We start from the raw sequence: 21,913 nt of genomic DNA, 5'->3' as shown, positions 1-21,913 counted from the left end.
ATCGATACCACAGGATCGATACGCCCATCCCTATTGCCTTCCTTGTGATCCTAACATTAAAGGGGTCATCGGACGCAAAATTCACTTTTATATGGTGTTTGCATATAAATGTGTCTTTGCAGTGTGTGGACACAACCACCATACAATGAAAAAAATCCATTCTCTCCTTTTTTTTAATCCTCAAAAAGTCTAAACACTCTCAATAATCAAACCGTTTGGATTTTGAGCAATATGATGTCATATTGCTCATGCTCCGCCCACGACCACTGACAGACTGTCCCCTATTAGTATATTTCCACCCTCAGCCATTTGTATACTGTCTGCCAAGGCAGCACTTTATGTGTCGTGTCCACACCCCCCACGGAAGAGAGGGGTGGGGTGAGCAGTTGCTCATTTTCATTTAAAGAGACATGCACCGAAACGGGTCGCTGTGAACAGAGCTGTTTTTGAGGAGGTAAAAAGGATGTTGTTTTACACAACCATTGAGGAATTGGTTTGTATGTTACAAACTTTACATGAAGACCCTAAAGAATCATACCAACTTGTGGAAAATGGGCATCCGATGACCCCTATAAAAAAGCGTGGATGAACTGAAGTTCCAGTCAGATCGCGTCAGTAAGACTGTTCATTTGCTCGCTTCTTTTTACTGCAGATTCAAAGTTCGCCGCAGGCTTTTCAGAGAGACTGAAAATGATGATAAAGATGAAGCCGTTCCGACTATATTGGATCCGACAGAAATGTCACAACACACAAGTGTGAGTAAACATTGTTTTTACCATGTGTCACTATTGCTTTGTCTGTTACAGATCGTTTGATATTTGAGTATTTATACTGTAGCGCCACAGTAGCGCTGTTCTTTCCTTTGCTTCGGCATTATGGGGTTAATGGGGGAGATTGCCGGATACGGAAGAAAGCATGTTGAGAACGCTGCTTTTGTTATTGTTTTGATCCAAGCTATTCGCTGTGATCCTGAATGAATAGCCTGATGAATATAGCCTATAAGAATGACAGGGTGACTAGCAATGGCACATTCATTCATTCATAATTCCATTTACACAAAACACTAAGTCATCCTTTGTCAATTATAACTGTGGTAACTCCAAGTACTTAAACTTTATTTGTCACAACCAAGACTTAACCAAAACATATACAATACGCATTAATGTTTCACATTGTTGGCATATGTTTCAACAATCTAACGATTTTTCAACATCGGAAGTTTTCCGAGATGTAATGGCAGGGCATTGAAAATTATTTTAAAATGTAAAACTGTTACCCAATCATAGCAGTGGGCATTAGTATTGAATGTGGTATGCCCATCAAAAAAGGTCTGTTTCAAATAGAGGGTCAAAAAACAGGATAGAAAATAGCTTATTACTACTAAATTAGGATGTTATTTGATGTAAAAATCCTGATAAAAATTATAAGTGGCCCTCAGAGAACATTATAAAAGAGAAGAAAAATGCATGAACTCTTTAAGTAAGTGTGTTCTGACCAGAAAAAACTGCTTCCTTCCTCACAAAAGATATTCAAAATTACATATCTTCAAAATCGACTAGTCAGTGGGCTGTCTGAATGACTTGGACAAAAAGCCCTGTATAATTAGGCTGGTTTTTGTCCAACAGACACCATCAGATGTGCTTCTGTGGATAAATGGATGCTAAGTGCAGACTTCAAATAGGTTAACTGACAGATATTGAACAAATATAGGCAAAATAATAACAATAACATTTTATTAACTATAACTTTTAATTATAATCTTAGTCCTCACAACAACAACAACAACAACAACAACAACAACAAAACTCCTAGAGACCATGCATAATAAAAAACTCTGCTCACACATTTAAAATCTGACAGAACTGTTGAGGCTGGTGAATTTGTTAAAAAATAAAATTAAAATAAAAACACTGCTTTGCTGGCTGTAGAGGTGGTGGTTTAATGGGTATGAATTTAGTCACGCAACTTCTTCGAGAGGGTTAACTGACTGTCAGCATGCTAAAAGCCTTTATGAGAGGTTACGCGTCTAAATTCAACCCCCGTAGAGATCCATCACTAAAAAAAACAAAAAAACATTTCAATGTCCTATTTTTGCATATTCATTTAAAATGAAAGTGTAACATGAGGCATGTCAAACTGTACACATCTTCTGCCACCAACCATAGAGATAAGCCACCTTATATTGTGCCATACAGCACCAATATTTCCACACACAGAAAGTTCTGATTTACACGCATGCTTTCTCATTTTCATCATATAATCGACAGGGGACGAATATAAATCTGTTTGAAGTAAGTGGATAACAGGATGCCAGGCAAAACGTCTGCATGGTTAGTCAATTTTTTTGATCTGATTTCAGTGAGAGGAAAATTTATGCATGGGCAGAAAGGACCACATCAGAACTGATTTAGATCAGTGCCAGGGGTGGGTAGAAGGCACTGACTTAATTAGGCTCTGTGGTTTATCAAGCTCAAGGGTTTCTCCTCGTCACATACTTTCTGAAGCGGACTAAACAGGAGAAAATGGGCCATTGCTACTGTTGTCGTCTGGATAACAGATTAAATACAATCAAGTGGAAGTGGCTTTATCATGCTACTTGTGGTTTACACAACCATGAGTATTGTCAACAGAAAAAAAGAAAGAAAAAAAACAAACATTAAAATGACACACTACCTGGTCTTCCACTTCTATCTCTACAACCCCAAAACAGCAGTTTGCTGAGAGTGTGTTTTTGTAAGCATGAGATATATTTATTCTATCCAAATTCTACTTCTGAGCTGGAAAATTATAACGTTCACATTCTCACTATACCATCTACTAGCTCTCTATTTTTTACACTCACATATGTCTAAATGGGGACTTTTAATTGTGTAATAAATTGTCTAATAATTGTTTATTAATTCATTTAATTTATTATTAATCAACTTTTTCTTTTGGGGATAGGCTTCAGTTAAGGCCCTGATATACTCGCAGCAAGTTCTTTTTCGTTCTTCGCTTAGGGGTAAAAATAAGTTACATAGCAGCGATATACTGTTAGCAAACATCCCGAAGCCGCCCACACTGCTAAGAGCGGAGTTTAGATGAATATATAAATATGTGCAGCACGCTTTCCTCTCAATAACAAAATAAACACACAACAAAAATCAGAGAACAGCAAGCATTTTTTTTAATAAAGCATAAGAATCTGATCATAGCATTGTGATGTGTTTGCACAAGCTCTGGATTTCGGCAGTCTTGTAAAGGCACATCATGTGACGTTTATTTATATATCACTTTATAAAATAGATTGCTTAAAAGCAAGCAGCTTTACAGTATTAAACATGAAAAACAGTGCCAGTGTCTCATTTAATCAGAATTACAACTTTATTTTCTACTATAAAGCGGCTCTCCAGTGTGTTCATGTTTTCACTCGACGACGTCCGACCTCAACAGACTGAACAGAAGAAATGAACCAGTAAAGATTTCCACATCAAGGGAGGAGGAGATTCAGTGCACACCAGCCTACTACATAATCACCACGAACCAATGGTAGTGCAAAGGTGTTAACTAGCAAGAGAGAACTTTTCCAGAAAGTTTGTTTTGGTAAGCTGTTTGGCCTAATTTTGTTCGAAATAACGTCACATCAGGTCATTCTTCAATTTCGCTTGAAGTATATCAGGGCTTTTTTAATTAGTTATAATCTGAGTGCTGTTCATTCCCAGTGTTGTAAGGTTGAAAGAACATCAGATACTTTGATCTCCTGAGATACAGATAATACGGACACATACAGGCATCTTTCGCCACACCCAACAGAGTGAAGATGTGGAAAAGCTTCTTTCCCTCTTGTCCTTCCTTCAACATTGGTTCCTTCTCCCCCATTTTCTTTCCTATACCCATTCTTCCCTTTACTCGGTTCACTCAGAATGATTATATTAAAAATATAGTGTTCAAATTGAATTAACAGTCATGTTTGGTATCATTTGAAATGTCTCAGTGTCACTGGTACAATGGTCTCATGTCCAGAGAAATAGACCAAAAGGTAAAACTAGTTAGAGGGTTTTGAGATGTTTTGCTTACTGTGGAGGGTGTGCCATTTCCCAGGGTCTTCCATGCAAATTACCTTCTGTCCCCAAAAAGATGTAAACTACCCAGTTCAGAGCATGTGAGCAAAGTGGTGTGACAGTCTGCTCAATATTCGGCACTATGCCAAAGCGCTTTTTATCAATCACTCACGGCCCGAGCGAACGCTCCACTCATGCACCGCTCACTCTCACCGGTAAAACGATATTTGCTCAAATCCCGTTTATTAAATTTGTCTGTACTATACGTCCTTCTGTTTGTAGCGCTTGCATAAATGTCTCAATTACAGTAACAGCTCTCATCAGTGTGGCTGTGGGATGTTTGTTAACAGTAGCGCTGCAAAGGTATTTCAAACTTTTTATCCATAAGCAAAAAACCATGAAGAACTTCGCTGTTAGTATATCACAAAATGAATCTTTGCAAACTCAGTTCCTTCACACTTCCTTTCAATTTCTTCTTCGTTCCTAATTTTGATGTTTACTGTGCATTTAGGCTAAGTATGTATAAGGTTCACAACTTCATTAAAACAATATTTGAACTCCAAACCCTTAGACCTATTGCTTATTTCACATATTCTCGAACCAGCATATCACAAAGAGCATTCTGGTTTGAGTGAGCGGACTCAGCGAGCGGAGTGGATTCTTCAGAAAGGAAATATTATTCCAGTCCACTCACATGCTGTGACCCAGGTCTGGGATCTTGATTAATGCAAATTTCAATTGTTAATTCATGCCTCCATTTGGAGGATGTTTTGTCTTGGTCTGGGTATTTAAATGTTGCAAAAGGCTCAGGGCGATTCTGTAGCCAGATTATCCAGTAATGCAGAGTGTCTTCTATACACTCGGCATTATGTATCTTTCAGATGTCAGATATGCACCTTTACTCTTTATTTCTGAGCATTTGATGCTTTGTATTGTATTGTATTATTTTGTATTGCCAGACAAAAATACTACTGAGGTACTAGCAAGCATGGGGCGGCATTACTTTATAGTACTAGCCATAACCTATGGTACTACTATTTAATTAATGGCGAGCATGGGCAGCCTAAAAAATCTAGTTTTTAATTTTGTTTATATGTCTATGTGGTGTTTTAAATATGCTTTATTACAAACCATGCGCAAATTCATAAATAAACACCATTTCTGAGTATTTTCTCCTTAAAACTACAGTGAAAAAAATGACAGGACTCAAAAATGCGGTTTGAAATTGATGGCACTTCTGACATCACAAACTACCTTGTAATCAATAACATCAATGTGAGGGCGGTCTTTAGCATATCATGCTTTGAAGCAGAGTTAAATAGAGTTAAATAGAATAATCAAATGTCTACATAAATGATTATATAAATGACAAATAATCAATTGGCATTCCAGCCTGAATTCGAGGTCATGGTAAAATGAAGTAGGCTAATACAAGTTTAAATTGAATTTAATTACTTTCTGCACCAAAAAGACAGAACATGCAGGAAACCTTCAACCACACCATTGGACACCATCACTGGGCCAATCGGATGGACCTTACAAGACTAAATAAATGAAATAAAGCTGAATTAAAATACTAATATTAGATAAAAATAGAAATGCTGCCTACGGGATATTAAGTTTAAGTAACTAATTTACTTAAACTGAAATTTAAAGTTGAATTAAAGCGAATATAAAGTTAAATGTAAAAAAAATAAAAATAGAAATTAAAAAAGCACATACAAGTACTAAAACTAAACTAAAATGAAAGCTGAAAAATAAAAATAAATAAAAGCCAATTCAAAATATGATTAAAACTACATATTAGTATATAAATACAATTTATTTACCATTTATTTTTTACCAATAAGGACGTCCCTAAAAGAACCCAGAGGAAGGTTTGTTCTTCAAACACAAAAAAAAGAAAATTATAGTCAACAGACAAAACCGAAAGAGAATGAAGGACAAACTCAACCCACCAACACGGGGGATATCAGAGACAAAAACAATGCACCAGGAGAGAATGGCTGCATGTGGGCATTGCTAAGAATATCAAATAAAAAGCACAAGACACATGTGGGACTCAGAAAATCTTTTTTCTTGCTTCACAAGGTCATACGAGAACATAATAAACTCTACACACTGTGGCATCTCAGGGCTGCCGGGAGCCTCTTTCGCCAGTGGTACAACTGTCAATGAACCAATTACTATTCAATGGCCAATGGCAGAGAAAGATTTATCTTCCCATCCTGTCCCATATATATCCTGTAGTTTAAGGAATTGTTGTCACAGAACTCATTGGAGGAGCCTGTTTGTCCCTGATCTGAGGAATGAGTCTAAAGATAATCCCTCATGATGGCCGTTTCTCATCCTCCTGTAAGAGAAGGAACCATGTAAGCCCAGAAAAGTGCTGTTTCTTCACCATCCCCAATGCTTCCAACCAAGTGCGTTAAGAACACTTTTTTGCGGGATTCTGTGAAATCTTCAGAAAGGACAGTTTGGCACAAATGGTAAAGTCTAGAGCTGCCAATACAAACACGCAGAGATTGCAAGTAGCTTGAGTGACATTTGCCAGCTGGCTCTCGATATCCTTCAGCTATAGCACTGACAGGACTGAACCTGTTTGAAGAGGTAAAAATGAGTCACCAGTCAATTCACATGGGAAAAGCTGCTTGAAATTACAGGGCCGAGCTTAATTGGAGTTGGGTTTAATGTGTGTGCTCGCCTTCCAGAGCAATTCAATCAAGGAAATCTTCAGAAAAATCCTTGATTGTACCCGCCTTTTATTTTTTCCATACACAGACCAAGGTTGGTTCCCTCTCTCTGTCCTTGTGATATATGGTAGAGTATTCCAGCACACACCAGTGACCTGTTGAATCTCATTTGGCCTCTGTTCCCCGAGCCATTGAGATTCCGAGTCCAGCGCCTCTCCTCGAGCTGCATGACCAATGTGGCCGGTTATTGAGAAAAAGGTCGACAGCAAAGGTCATGCGAGACTAAAAAGCTGAAGATGAAAACGGCACCTTGGTGTATCTTTTATGAGGCGTTGGATGTGTTGTAAATCACATGACTTGTAGGTTGTAGATTATTTTCCATATTTCAAGCCAAACTGTAATCCCTGTCCTGTATCCAAGATCAAGGACAAGTGTACAGCCCAACAACATAATTTGCATGCAACCACTGTCCTGTACAAACATGGTGTCATGTGTACCGCATAGGCCTATAGTGACCTTGCTAATAAATAAATGAAAATGTAGCGAGTCTTTAGGGTCTCCCAAGACTTATGGGTCTTTAAAGGGAGTTTACCAAAAAATTCCCCTAAACTACATCCGGAAACACACACACACAAAAAAAATGACATTCTGAAGAAGAATACAACAATACAATGAGAACTGTTTTTGTCCTTTTAATGAAAGTTAATAGGGTACAAATTTAAAACAATGGTCCCCAATGACTTCCACTGTATGGAAGAAAAAAAATTAATTTTTCGAAATATCTAATTTCTAATATTATGGAGAAAACTTCCATTAAGTAATCTGATTTTGTAAGGCACCTAACCTGTAACTAGGATATCTTTATAATTAAAACCTCCTAACACCTAAAATAAGCCTCAAGAAGGACAGTGTCGTGGTGATAACATGCCAAATCTGCGATCATAATACAACTTCAGATACAACTTTCTGTTGCAGGCACTTAAATTCAGACTAAAAAAAACAACAACTATGTGGTGCTAAATGTCACAGTTGTTTAACAAATGAAAAATTAATACAATATTAGTAATTAATACAAATATTAATATTAATTATTATTGTATTCTGTTACTGTTTTGGTAAACAAATGTGACACCATTTTTCTGTACAGAAGTACTGATGTCATTTAATTTAGTACAATCAATTCTATTTTAATTATATATTATATTAAATATGTTCAAATGAATTAATGTATTTAATCATATCTCCTGACTGAGATTGTAATCTCATTCTGTGCTGAATATTCTCAGAGCCTGTTACACACATAACACGCTCTTGTGATCAAAACAGCTGTTAGGTCTGCAAAAGAATAAAACCGAATCAACAGGATTGAATGGTTTTTAACTTGACACAAAGCCAAAAAAACTAAACTGTTGAATATTCAGCATTTTGGTGCAAGATGCTACAGAACAAATGCTTATCTAACACTCATGATAGGTCTATGTTCAATGATATGGAAATAAAAAACAATATATTGACCTTTAAAATGCTTTAATGTTATTCTTATTATTATTAATGCTTTGAATGTCATTTAATTATTTATTTGCAAATGTTGATATACACCAGTGGTTCTCCACCTCTCCTGCAGAGACCCCCTGACAGAGCATGTTTCGGTTTTAACCCTGAAATGGTAGCCTAGAAATCTAGACGCACCCTAGCGGCAGCAAAATGTATTTTGCAGCCAGGGCAGTCTAGCAACTCTCCATTGACTTTCGAGCTGCAAACACCTAAATTGGGTCAGGCCAATCAAGTCGTGTATAGAGTAGGCGGGGCGGGCTTAACATATGACGACAAAGTGAACTTGCGACGGTTACCTGCCACTTGAAAACAAAGAATGGCGGCTGCTGGCGAACATCTTATGAATCGGCTTTGTCCGCGACTCTGGAGGACTTGGAGTTAGGTTTTTCTTTGAGAAAAGAGCATAGAACAGCACTGAAGTCATTCTTAAAAAAAGGAAGATGTGTTCGTAGTTTTGCCGGCCAGATATGGCAAAAGTTGAATCTATCAACTAGCTCCGCTGTTGGGAAAACGCTCTGATTGGTTGAAGCGCTGTCCTATTGCGTGCAGAGGGAATTTGAAAGACAACCGTTTATCCCGCCCCTCGGATTGAGCGTGTCTATGGTGAGTTGCCAGACCCAACTTCTTGATGTAGGTCTGGCTTGCCAGGCTACTGAAATGGCACACCTGATTCAATTAATGAGTAGTTAGAGTAGGAAGAGTAGGAATTAGTCAATTAATCAACTAGTCAACTACTCATTAAGCCTTTAATTAATTAAATAAGGTGTGCCATTTCAGGGTTAAAACAGAAACATGGCCTGTCAGGGGGTCCCTGCAGGAGAGGTTGAGAACCAGTGATATACACATTCAATTGTGATTTATTTAATTAAAATTACAACATCATGTAACTCATTTTATTATATACAATTCACTATACAGTTCCAGTCAAAAGTTTAGAAACATTACTATGTTTTATGTTTTTGAAAGAACTCTCTTATGTTCATCAAACCTGCATTTACTTGATCAAAAATACAGAAAAAAAAAAAAAAAAAAGTAAAATTGTGAAATATTATTACTCTTTAATATATTCAAATATTATTTATTTCTGTGATGCAAAGCTGAATTTTCATCAGCCATTACTCCAGTCTTCAGTGTCACATGATCCTTCAGAAATAATTATAATATGCTGATTTATTATCAATGATGGAAACAGCTGCTTATAATTGTTTTTATAACCTGTGATAAAAAAAATAATAATTCTTGACAAATAAAAATGTAAGCAGCACAACTGTTTCCAACATTAATTGATTGTATCAAATCAGCATATTAGAATGATTTCTGAGGGATCATGTGACTGAAGACTGGAGTAATAAAGCTGAAAATTCAGCTTTACAATCACAGAAATCTTTATTTCAAATCGTAATAATATTTCACAATCTTAATGTTTTTTCTGTATTCTGTATATTTTTTTATTAAATAAATGCAGGCTTGATGAGCATAAGAGAAGAGACTTCTTTAAAAAACATAAAAAATAGTAGCTTAATGTTTCCAATAATTTAACCGGTACTGTAGGCGAATGACAGTCCAACTATGCACAAAAAGAAATGGCAGAAAAAGATAAACTTCAATGACAGCAACAGCAACATTCATTTGGATCCTTGATTGGAACCAGTCAAACCTCTCACCCCAGGAGCACAAGGATGTGCTGTCTTTGAAGAGCATTGATTTAACAGTAGGAGGGCCTGCACAATTTTCCATCCTGTCATCCTGCTGTGCATATCAAGAGAGGCATCTCCACTATTTCATGTCTATTTCTTCTCCTCTCAATGCGTCTGAAAGGACCTAGAGAGATCTATTCATCAAAATGTCCACTTTTACACTCAATCAACCATGTGAACCTTCGACCATAGTGAGGGTAACATTATCAAACTGTACTATTTCACTTTTAATTTCATCGATTGAAAAAAGGAGAAGGAAATATCAACAAAGAAAAGGAAAATTGCTAAAAACCCCAGATGTACAAGCACATCTGAACCCAGTCCAAGGTCTAAACACAAGCATATTAAAGCTTTCTATGCGTTCTAATGTATTCGCTTCCTCTTGCTCTCTGTCCTTTGTTCCCTCTCCTGACCCAGAATGTCAGTGGCCTTTCTGGTTAAAACTCAACAAAAGCTACACCAGAAAATGGATGCATTAACCGTGAAACCTATCGGCGGAAAGCAGAAATGGCTGACGCAATAAAAGAGAAAAATGTCACTTGCAGCAAGGATCATATGCTCAGCATTTCAGCTGTGATGTGAAGGCCCTCGTCAAAGTCCCTTAGAGTTAGACAAACTCAATGTAAAGCTTATTGCAAGACAACGACACAGCCTGACAAGTTGAAGATGGATCTGGAACCAAATAAGAAACACGTATTGATTCAAATGCAGAGACTAAATTACCTCAGGGATGCACCAATAATAACCGATAATAAACAGCATGTTGTGGCAGATAACTGATAAATTGACTTTTTCTTTCTGTTTGCAACCCTTTCAACTCTAGAATATGGACATTACAATGTGATTTGACCAATGCATAACTACTGCTTTTTAATTTACTGACATCTTGGTGGCTTTAATAATTTGCCTAAGACTGTTCCAGTAGAGCAAAGAGCTACAGTAGCAACACCAAGTTCATAGACTGATCAAATATATTTGAACTTGAATGCAATGTAAGTCACTTTGGATAACTAATGCATAAATGTAAATGTAATTTTTGAAATATGTTAATAATCAAATCTGAAATCTGTAAAAACATCATAGGGAATTAAAAGTCATGCACAATAGAGCTGCATGATATATATATATATATAAAATAAAATAAAATAAAATAAAAAAATCAATATTGTGATATGGCTTACTGCCATTGTCAAATTGCGCAGGCTGTGATTTAAAGTGCCCCTATTATGCTATTTTAAAGGTTCCTAATTTTGTTTTGGAGGTCTCCTACAACGGGTTTAAATGCATCAAAGGTAAAAAAAAAAAGTAAAATTTTCTCATAATATACTTTGCACAATGATTGGACTTCAATGATTCTCAAATGAATCGTCCAATGATCCAGTCTGTCTAAACCCCTCCTTTCCGCACACACACGTCGCACACAAAAAGTCTTTAGAGTAAAAAGTAATTTTTCGGCTCTTTTTTCTATACCGATGCACTCCCTAACAAAATCACTTCAATCATTTTAGAATTAATAATTTTCAAATCGAGTTATTCAATTCATGTGGTGAAACTTCTTGTATTTTTTCCATATCGCAGAAAAAACACAATATTGCATTGTCAGGTTTTTTTTACAATATTGTGCAACCCTAATTGTCGCAAAATGCAATTATTTATGTAAAAATGTATTTATGTTTACTATAATATTGACAGGCCACTTAAAAATCAAGCTTACAAAGAACAAGCTTACGAAAAAAATCATGGAAAACTCATATATATGCTTGGCTTTAATTGGTGCACTTTCAGCAGAAAAATATTATAGCTGTAGCTTGCATTTCTGGTGTGGAGATACAAAACCTGTACAAAGGGTGATAGGTCTTGAGCCATGTATGAGAAGCAAACAAACAAAAGAACAGGAGATTACAGATCTGCCATTTAAAATCAAACTGCTGTCACATGCCGTTACACAACCCTTACCTTTTGGTGACTCTCCACATCATCTCCTTTTGCAGTGATGAGGGGCACTGGAATAAAATCAAACAGAAAACATCAGGTCACAACAATGAGGGCTCCATCATCAATCCATTTAACACGTTGGCAAAACTGCAACACATAGGCAATAGTCTAAAAGCCCATGACTTTATAATGTAAATGTTAGGCTAAGTGCTGCTCCTTTAAGATCTAGAAGAGGGAGTTAAAGGCCAGCTGATTAGAAGACAATCTTTTCCCCTTTAATCTGTACCAGCCTTTAGGGACTTCTGCACCACAAGTATTTTGCAAAGTTTTTCATTAGAGCTGGAGAAGCTTCTCTCAAATTACATATCCATTGATCTCGAGAAGAGAGTCGCTTTGAGAGGAGCCTCAAAATCGATACTGAGCGTCAAAACGGCAGATGCAGAGATGACTTTCCGTGCCAGTGAGATCATTGCGAGTGAGTTTCGGCTTCTGAGAATACCACAGGTTTCTGGCCATTATGCTGTCCTTGGAACAGTTCATAATTGCTCTTTTTACTTAACCGCTTCTCGGGTGACATTATCAGAGCAGAGCCCTGAAAGTGTGCATTAAAACTCTAGATTAACTCATATGAGGGTTAAAAGGCATTTGCTTGTTGCTACTTCACAAGTCCATTTGCAACCTGTGAAATCTTCTTTCTTATAACTCTTTAATGAGGCTGATGTTTACACCTCTGGGCCAATAGTTGGTTTGAATTTTATTTAGCTTCTTTATCCCTGGCCCTGTATGCTTGTAACTTAATTATTTATGAAGTCCAGTTCTCTGTAGATGCTCAAAAAAACTGTTGAGAAGCCTGCAGAAAAAATTCAAGCATTATTAATAACGTTCTGAGTATTTCATAAACATCGAAATTATGGCAAGATCCAAAAGTAATAGGGGAAAATAAGTATTATTTCTTGGCCTAGTGTTATGCTAAGTAAATGAAATATGCATAAATGAATGGCTCAATGCTAGAAATATCTGATGGCTGCTTAAATGAAAACATCTTTAAATTCATTAATTTAGACATAGATGAAAACTATACTTGTTAAAAAGATGATGATGGGTAAACATAGCCGTAGAGAAAAGTGGAAAGAAATCTAGACTTGGCAACATTAAAATTCCAAGTTAACTTTGAAATGAGGAAACATTGAGCAAAATCATAAATGAAGGGAACCAAAAGGTCATGCGAGCTCATTAGACCTAAACAGCACGAGCGGCTTTGTGGATCTAATTAATACTGTTGCTGAAAAAATTATATAAATAATTGTATATTTGTGCTTATTTGTCTTTTTATTTTTATTAATGTCACACTGTTTGCACAAAGTTCAGGGAACAAACCAACACGCTCAAGCTTAAATCAAAATGCTCACTTTCCCATGGATCATTGGAAAATAACAAATGTATGTAGTTTGTTTGTTTGAATGCTTAATATGAATAAAACGAGCTTAAAAAGTCCCTGTGCAGCATTTTAGTTCTTTTTTAAAACAAAATATTTAGTTAAATGCTACTCTCTCTATCTAATAATATTAGCAATTTTATGTATGTTTCAATTGCTATCATAATTTTCATTTGTTGTCATATACATTAGGCTACCGTTCAAACTTCAAAAGGTGTTGTTTTTTCCTCAAAGTAATGAATACTTTTATTCAACAAGGACACATTGTTGATCAAAAGTAACAGTAAAGTCTAGGGATGTCACGATGAGGAAATTTTCACACCGGTAAATAAACTTGCGAATTCGCTGTCACGAGAACTCTAAGCCGTTAACAATATGTGGGCTATTGACAACGTTTTTGAATGCGGGCTCTCTTTTCACTGTAGCTTCACTGCAAATGCGAGATCATGCGTACCCTGAGTATAAGGAACGGCGGTACTGACCACACATTTTACAAGATATTTGTCAATGAATGACCAATGCTTTACCAATGCTTTATGGAGCAGAGCAGATGATTTCAGTTTATAATTGTAGTGTCTGTGAACAAAATGTTTTTTATTTCTAGAAAAAAGCAAAACGACAGTACAGGTGGTGCCATGGTGGGCAAGTAATGTAATCACTGTACGGCCAAACACTGTAAGACCGGTACACTGACTACCACAACAAGCCTAACTGTCACTGTTACAAACAAATTATACATTTCAAATAAATGCTGTTCTATTAAACTTTCTATTCATTAAAAAAAAAAAAAAATACTGAAACAAATTGTCAATGTCCATAAAAATATTAAGCAGCATAACCATTTCAACATTGAGAATTTCTTGAGCACCAAATCAACACATAAGAATTATTGAAGTACTGTATCATGTTATGTAATACTAAAGACTGAATAATGTCTGCTGAAAATTCAGCTTTGCCATCACATTTTAAAATGCATTAAAGTAGAAGACTTATTTTAAATAGCAATAATATTTTACAATATTTTTAATTTATTATATTTTGATCAAAAAAATTAATGGATTTTTCATAGAAAGGATCACATACAATTGCCCAAAGGTTTCTTCACAATGAACAAAACAAAAATTGACCCTCTGAAGCCCCCAACCCCCCAGCGGTCCAGGCCACTGATCCTTGTAATAAAATTGCAATCAAATTTGACTGTATTTTTGATAAAATGAATGCAGCCGTGATGAGCATCAGGGATTTCTTTTAAAATCTTGCCAAACTTCAAACATTTAAACAGTAGTGCGTAATATCTTAGTAAAAATATACCATACCATACATAGTTTGCCATTGAGCAGCCTAAATAAATAAATAAATAAAAACATTTATAAATGCATTGTGTCAATTTGGTAGTGCCCACAGGCATATGGCATATGCCCATATAGTAGCCTATGTTTAATCTGGCCCTATGATCTCTAGATATCCACATCGGCCACTGACAAACATTTCAGTGGTCAACCTTCTGACCACTACTAACTAACCTGCTTATCTGTCTAATATTCAAATAAAGATGTCCGTGTTTACCACCATGGTCACACAACTTAATTCATGTTAAACAACTTCCAAATGTTTAAGATGATCTTCCAACACACTTTAAAGGGGGACATCACTTTCCCTCTTTCTTACAAAATGTAAGCCATTAATAATAAATAACCCATGAGTGGATGGATTTGCTCTGCCCTGAACATTATCTTTCCCACTGTGGCTGAATCATAAAGAACCAAGGCATTTTCAGCATATCAGTGGGCAGGATGAGCCGAGGCCAGAGCTGATATATAATTCTGCTGTTGCTGTCAGATAATTCCCCTAACAGTTTCACCCAAGCATTGGGTTGTTTACGGTTGAAAAATGAACATTGGTACTGCCTATCATCAGGATAGCTTCCCTAATGTGCACTACTTTCATAGCGGAAAAAGATAGATCACAATTTCACCTCAGATCTAATATTCCATATTAGTGCTCTGACACTATCACAAAAGAAAAGCAATAGGGGAGGCTCATAATACTACATCTCCCTGAGCGCGCCATTAGCGATTGTAAAATGCAAGAAATATGTGTTTAATATTAAGAGCCGAGCGCATTCACTAGCACCGTTTCACTCAGCAAACATTCAAGCAAAAAAGTTGGATCCATCTTGAATTTTAAATAAATAATTCCACATAAATAAGAAAATGGGTTTTAACAAAGAAAAGAGTGGTTCTCTCAGCAGCAAGGCAGGCTACATTCTCACATGGACTGGAGTCTGTCAGAGTGGATTAAATATGCAACATTTGGCTTGAAAACCTTGGCTTCTTGCAGGAACGCATCCAAGTTCACTCCTCATTTTCTGACATCTGTCGCAAACTTTCAATCTTTTCATGCCGGTCCCCTGAGGATGTTATAGGGCGGGAGAGACACACACAAGGGCCATTTACCAGCTCTGTAAGCTCTGCTTGCACATGGCCGCTGAGACGACTACACTATAAAGTGCCCTTCTTTATTGCCAGTGTTGCTTTTAACAACTGCTGGCTATATTCTTGATAAAATACTGCAAGAAAATCATTTGCCTGAACTGATGACATCTGTGTACAATTTTTTCAGATGTCTTCTAGAGTAGAGAAATGCAAAGAACAGATGCTCCTTCAGATGAAGGAAAACAACATGGGAAAAATTAGTGAAATTAGAAGCTTTGGATGAAAGCTGTACTTGTGTAATTAAAGGTATTTCAAAGTCTGCTAGGAAAGATTGATGCACAGTTCCTATGAACAAATATGAATACTTCCGTGCTACACAGTATGCAAAAAAATTGTATGTCAAATCAGCAGCATGCCTGAATACAGTATTCATCATATACACAATAGAAAACAATAACTGAATGACCAATGTTACTATAAAAAGCACTAGGCCTATTAAACATTGAGGATGATACAGCTAGAGGAATTAATAAATTAATATCAAATAAATAAATAAATACATGGATTGACATCTTTTCTTACAATTCTGTATATCTATCCAAGTTATTTCCAACTCATTTTCCTTAGGAAGTGTGGAGAACTTTGTCTTTAGTAAACTGATTGAACTTCAGCTTTGACTCCTGGTCTTCATTGAGCATATCAGTCTCTCTATGGGGTCTAGCTGTAATTTCCCAAATGGATTAAATGGATTAATACACAAATATTCTTACATATATAGCCCCATTAAACGGTTGATTTTAGTTTTAATGTATGTTTTGCCAATGTGTGAACAGCTTGTAATGAAAAACGAGACCTTCCCCGACTTCGTAGGTTGTAAACTGATTTTTATATTCAGTTTTTTATAAACTGGTTTGACATGGAATGTCCCATTTACTTTATATTCAAAAGATCATGAAATTCAAAGAACTTCGCCATAAGTATATCGTGGCCTTGAATCACGTTGTCTCAGTAATAGGTTGCTGGCTGCATTTTACTTTACAGCCACCGGTGTCGCTAATGACAAGGGTTTCTGAATTCTACATATAACCCCTTCATATGCTACAAGTAATTTTAGGCATCACAGCATTATAATATAGGCTACAGTATGAAAAATGGATATTAATTTTGAAATTTGCTAAAGATTACATTTAACAGTGTTTTTAGTGTTATTCGAGCTTTTGAAGAAGAGTTCCAAAAATTTTTTTTAAAAACAACTGTACAAAAAAACATTCAATATTGTCTGTTAAAATGTATTTTTATTAATACATTTTTATAACCAGCTGCTGCTGCTACTGATGATGATATTGTGCATCCCTGAGTTCTCCCTCAAACTTAAAATGTACTTTGAAAGTACAGGAATTTGCATTACTTAGCTTTGGATGGTGAACATGGAGTTTAGAATTTCATCAATAATGCATTAATTTGCCTCATTACATCAACCACACCTTCAAACATTTCCAAATTTAGGCACTTTTTGCATGAATCAGAATTGTAACTGGCACTTATTTGAAACAAAACTATTGTCCTCAGCATTGGCTTTTATATGAAGGAAATGGGATTCCAAAGTCTCAGAGTCACAATGAGAGCAGTCACTTTGGTTTGGTTCCGGAAGCCAAATTTATTGTTCATGCATGCGTGCCGTTTTGTGTCTGAAGTTCTTTTCATTACCAGGTCTCCACAACCTTTCCTGCACATTATGCTCACTGCCTCAGTAAGTGGTTAGCAGCACAAATTACATGATAATATTAATACGTTTTTTTTTTTTATTAATTACATTTTTAGAGTGTACAAGTCATTTGTTGTACTTAATATACTCTGCAAGATGATAATGAACCTATAAGTGTTAATCAAAAGACAGAATGTATAAAAAGTGTCTTTTTCACAAGTGTGAAGCAAACAAAGCAAGTTAGTCATTACTCCTTCCATAAATCACAAAGGCGCACTGATATTTATCAAATAGGCACTCAGAGGAGACCTCAAAGCTGTTCTGAGAGAATTATATTAATGTAATGCATTAGTTATTAGAAACTTGCAAACCAACCACTGCCACTTGAATGGTGTTACAGCCATTGCATGATAACATCGAATGCTATAGACTGTTCTCTGCTTCTGTATTCTGTTGGTGGAGTGTATTAATTCTCTTGCTGAGTACTAGACCCTGCTGTGATGATGATTAGTACCACAAACAGTAGGAGCACTACACAAAATCCAAATCCAATCGAAAACATGAGTCAATCAGAGATCCCTTTTAAATTATTGCTTGTGAGCTGTATTAAACCTGAACTACTCTCTCTTGACATTTCATTCAAAGCGAATGAGTGAATGCTTTTAAAACACAAAATTTCATGGCACTATGAAACTAATATGACCTGAAAGGAGCATGACTTATCTATTGAATAAAAAGTACCTCTCTTCATCTTTCACATCACTTCACTATCTCACTTTGGAAGCGGGTGGCTAGAGAAAAGGATTTTCTGATGACCTGTCAGTCTAAGAAAAAATAGGAAAACTTTAGAGAAGAAGCTGTCAAAAAGGACTCGGCAGGCCTGATAATCACATCAAGAGTTTGTTGTTAAATGTATATGACGGGTCTTCAGTTCTCTAAACAGACAAATATTGATCACTCAAAAGATCGAAACATGATGAAAGTGCAGTTAGATGACAACAAGATGTGAGCAGACTACAACTTCATTATTAAAAAGATCTCCCACTGTGTGACGATGTCTCTGGCTGTGCACTCTTCAAAACTGAACTGAGAATGGCTTTTAAAGTGGGCATGAAATAACAATTCATTGATTTTCTATCTTATTGTGATCGATTCATCTATGTTTCAGTTTATTTTTGCAACACATAGTAATTTTCAATTTAAACGTCAAACAGTAACTCAACCTTCTGGTGAAATGACAGACTTCTCTCTACCACAGGGGGACTTAGACTTCTTGAGTATTTAAGTCGACATGAAACGCAAGTTGCGATAGTCTTTTCTTCCCTGTTGTGACGTTTATGTGAGTGAAACGGCTTCTCGAACAACAACAAAAAATGTCGGGCAGGACTTGATTTTGTCTATGACCTCATGTGAGTGACAGCTTGTCCCGCCCTCACGCCAGTAAACACATCATCAGAGAAGAGAAGAGAGATGTCACAGGAAGAGAAGAGATGTCCTTTTAGCGCAAGTTAGAAAGTTGGGAGAAAAGAAAAAGAGCATGCATTGGCATTTATTTGCTCATCATAAATGCCGGTTTGTCTCCATCTCCCATGGCTTTCAATCCCAAGCCAAATCCTAAGACTGCCTCTCACTGATAAGCAGAACAGAGCGCAAGTATTCACACCGCCAAGGTGATTTCATGCCATCCATGGATTCCTGCGCTCCCTGCATACCTTAAGATTTGTATTTGACAGTCACTTTTCTAGACAGTCAGAGTGTGTTTATCTTTTTAACTGTCAGGTGTAAACAGCACTTTTATCTTTCAAAACCGCTAGTTTAAACTGCCTCCTGACTCAAGCAATGGACTAACTTCTATGGGAACAGAATAACATCTGTGGGAAAGATTTAAAATGCCTGTAATTATTCTAAATCTTGCAGTATAACTCATTATAACAAAACACATTTGTTGCGCATTTTAAATGGCTTTGTTTTTATCTGTGCCTATGTTTTCTCAAAGTTTTATTCTGTACATCATAAATAATACAGCAGGACAGCGCTGACATAATCTTGACATACATATCTTCATAAAACCCTTTCACAAAAAGTTATTTACAGGGAAAAATACAACATATTTTAAGATCAACAGTATTTTTTTCCCCACAGTCCCAGTTGGGCCTGGTTGTGACAGTAGTTCAAATCTGCATTTGCCATGTTTTCATTTGGCTGAAAAAACAACAACTATTGTATTCCTTTTTTTTTTTTTTTTGAACTTAAAAAAAAAAAATCATAACACTATTACAGATAGTATTTTTGTTTCTTTTAAATTTTATATTTTCGTCACAAAAAAATACTAGGTTTTGATTTGCAATAATGAAATTTATTTTGTAATTATTTTATTTGCATTCTATATTTATAAAATATTTATTTTTGTATTTTTTCCCATTTTTCCATAAAAATCTTACTGTGATAATGTCTTCCATTAGTTGTTGTTGTTTTTTGTCACAAAATGTCCAATATTGAATTTATTATTTTGTTTTTCTAACAGAAATAAGAGCTATAATGTAACTCCATGATGGTTATATTGATAAACAATGGCAAATGGAAAAAAACATTAACATTCCAAATTATACTTTCGAGACTATCATAATAATTCTTGCAATTTTGACAAAACCACATGTCACTTAGCTAAACTGATATAATATGTTTAAATCCGCCAGATCTAAAATCATATGGGTAAGATCGGAAAATGTAAGATGTAGTGATAACGTACCACTAGCCCAAAATAGCAGATGTCGGTTCTGTCAACTGACCTGGAAACTCTCTCACATGTGCCCCGGACCAGCGGGGTCGTCCTAACTGCTGAACTCTGCAGGTGCGAGTACTACTAAAACTAGGTCAGTTCCTCAAGATATTAGCAACCACAAGTCTCATTCTTGAACAACGAGGTATATCTTACGAGATCTTTCAGCATAGCTTACTTCTTGAATTTAAAAGAAGCCCTCAATAGGAGTTTATTTTCTCTACATACATATCTCAATAAATTGCCAAAACAAATTGAGGCACTTTGAGAAGTAGCAAATTATACCTCAGTGGCAAAACTGACAAAATATGGGGTAATGACAATACTTCTTATCAGACAGTGCACATTTGCCTGTGGTTCAGGTGTTCAGACCCATTAGGACCCACGTGCTCTATATATATACACAATACAAATGGATGGCATGCTCAGTCCAACAACATGAATTGCATTTACGTGACTGGCATGTAGGGCATACACAATCTTTCATGAACTGCATCGGAAACACACAATTCATGCAATCGGGTGGTTAGGCTTGATTTATGACCCCAATATCCACAAATGTCCATATTAAACTGTATTTATAGGCATTGATCAAATACATTAAAATGGCTCTATCTGCATTGGTGCTGTGTATGAAACATGTAACATTACTCATTTGCCTGGCACATAGACCTCAACTAGGAAGGGGGAGAAGAAAAAGGTTTCAGTTAACAAACAATACTCCTGTTTTTACTCCTCTTCAATTAATTTTTAACTATGACAACCAGATCATGTTGCCCAAAAATTGTCAAGACAAAGCAGCACACTAGGTTTTGACAGATTATCACACCTATGATGCTCAAAAAAATATCGTCAAGATTGGCAGCTCATTAGGTTTTCGAGAGACAATCAATGATACCTACAATGCACAAATATGCTGTCTACACGCAGCTCTCTAGGTTTTGAAACGGCCAATCACACATATGATGCCCAAAATGTTGCCTAGGCAGCTCAGCCATTCATTCAATCTATTAGACAAATAAGTTTGAAAAGGCACGTATCCTTCAAATATTTGGGAGTTTAATTCATTCAACTGTCAAATGGAGTTGTAAAGATCAGTCTCAAGCATTGGCCATAACTTGACAGAGCAGCAAAGCTGTTACAAAAAAAGAAGGAAGTGTCATTTATGGCAGCTTATTAAAATAGCTATAGCCTTGTTACTAATAACGGTTATACTCAGCATATGCTTTTCCATAAGTAAAAGAAGTAAACATCCTTTTAGACTGCTGCCTTTCTCAAACAAACAGCTAAAGAAATAAATGTAAGATTCTCGAGCTGAAAAACTTCATTTTGGTAGGCTATATAAGTAGAGAAATACTTACCAAGCGACAAAAGCAAGACATATTGGGCAACACTGTATCCGTATTGGGAGTTTATGGGAAGCATAGTAATACGAAGCGCGGATAGCGCAGGCAGCCAGCTCGCTGTAGCAGAATGTTTGCACTGATCTTCTATCCAACACTCACTACAGTGCCCGCCGATCATTACACAGCTTTTGTTTTGCGAGGACATTTCCTGTTGAACGCGCGCCTCGGCTGCGGCCTCTAGTGACCACATCGCTAACTACAACAAAAGGGGCAGTGCTAGTCACTAACATAACA

General features: G+C 36.3%; 1 protein-coding gene across 2 annotated transcripts in view; it reads right to left on the bottom strand.

Annotated features, from left to right (window-relative positions):
- The window catches only part of b3glcta (beta 3-glucosyltransferase a), a 72,600-nt gene extending 50,716 nt beyond the window's left edge, over positions 1 to 21,884 (bottom strand). For both annotated transcript variants that reach the window (XM_082179718.1, XM_082179719.1), the window contains exons 1-2: positions 21,635 to 21,884; positions 11,941 to 11,987 (exon numbers count right to left, since the gene is read on the bottom strand). In XM_082179718.1, coding sequence (XP_082035844.1) covers positions 11,941 to 11,987; positions 21,635 to 21,869 — 282 coding nt within the window. In that variant the 5' untranslated portion in view covers positions 21,870 to 21,884. The remainder of the gene's footprint in view (positions 1 to 11,940; positions 11,988 to 21,634) is intronic.
- Between the last annotated feature and the right edge of the window lie 29 nt (positions 21,885 to 21,913).

The sequence above is a fragment of the Leuciscus leuciscus genome (genome assembly GCF_965113295.1).
Source record: "Leuciscus leuciscus genome assembly, chromosome: 9".
Lineage (NCBI taxonomy): Eukaryota > Metazoa > Chordata > Actinopteri > Cypriniformes > Leuciscidae > Leuciscus > Leuciscus leuciscus.
Note: the sequence above shows the minus strand (reverse complement) of the source record. Positions and strands in the feature narration are given on the sequence as shown.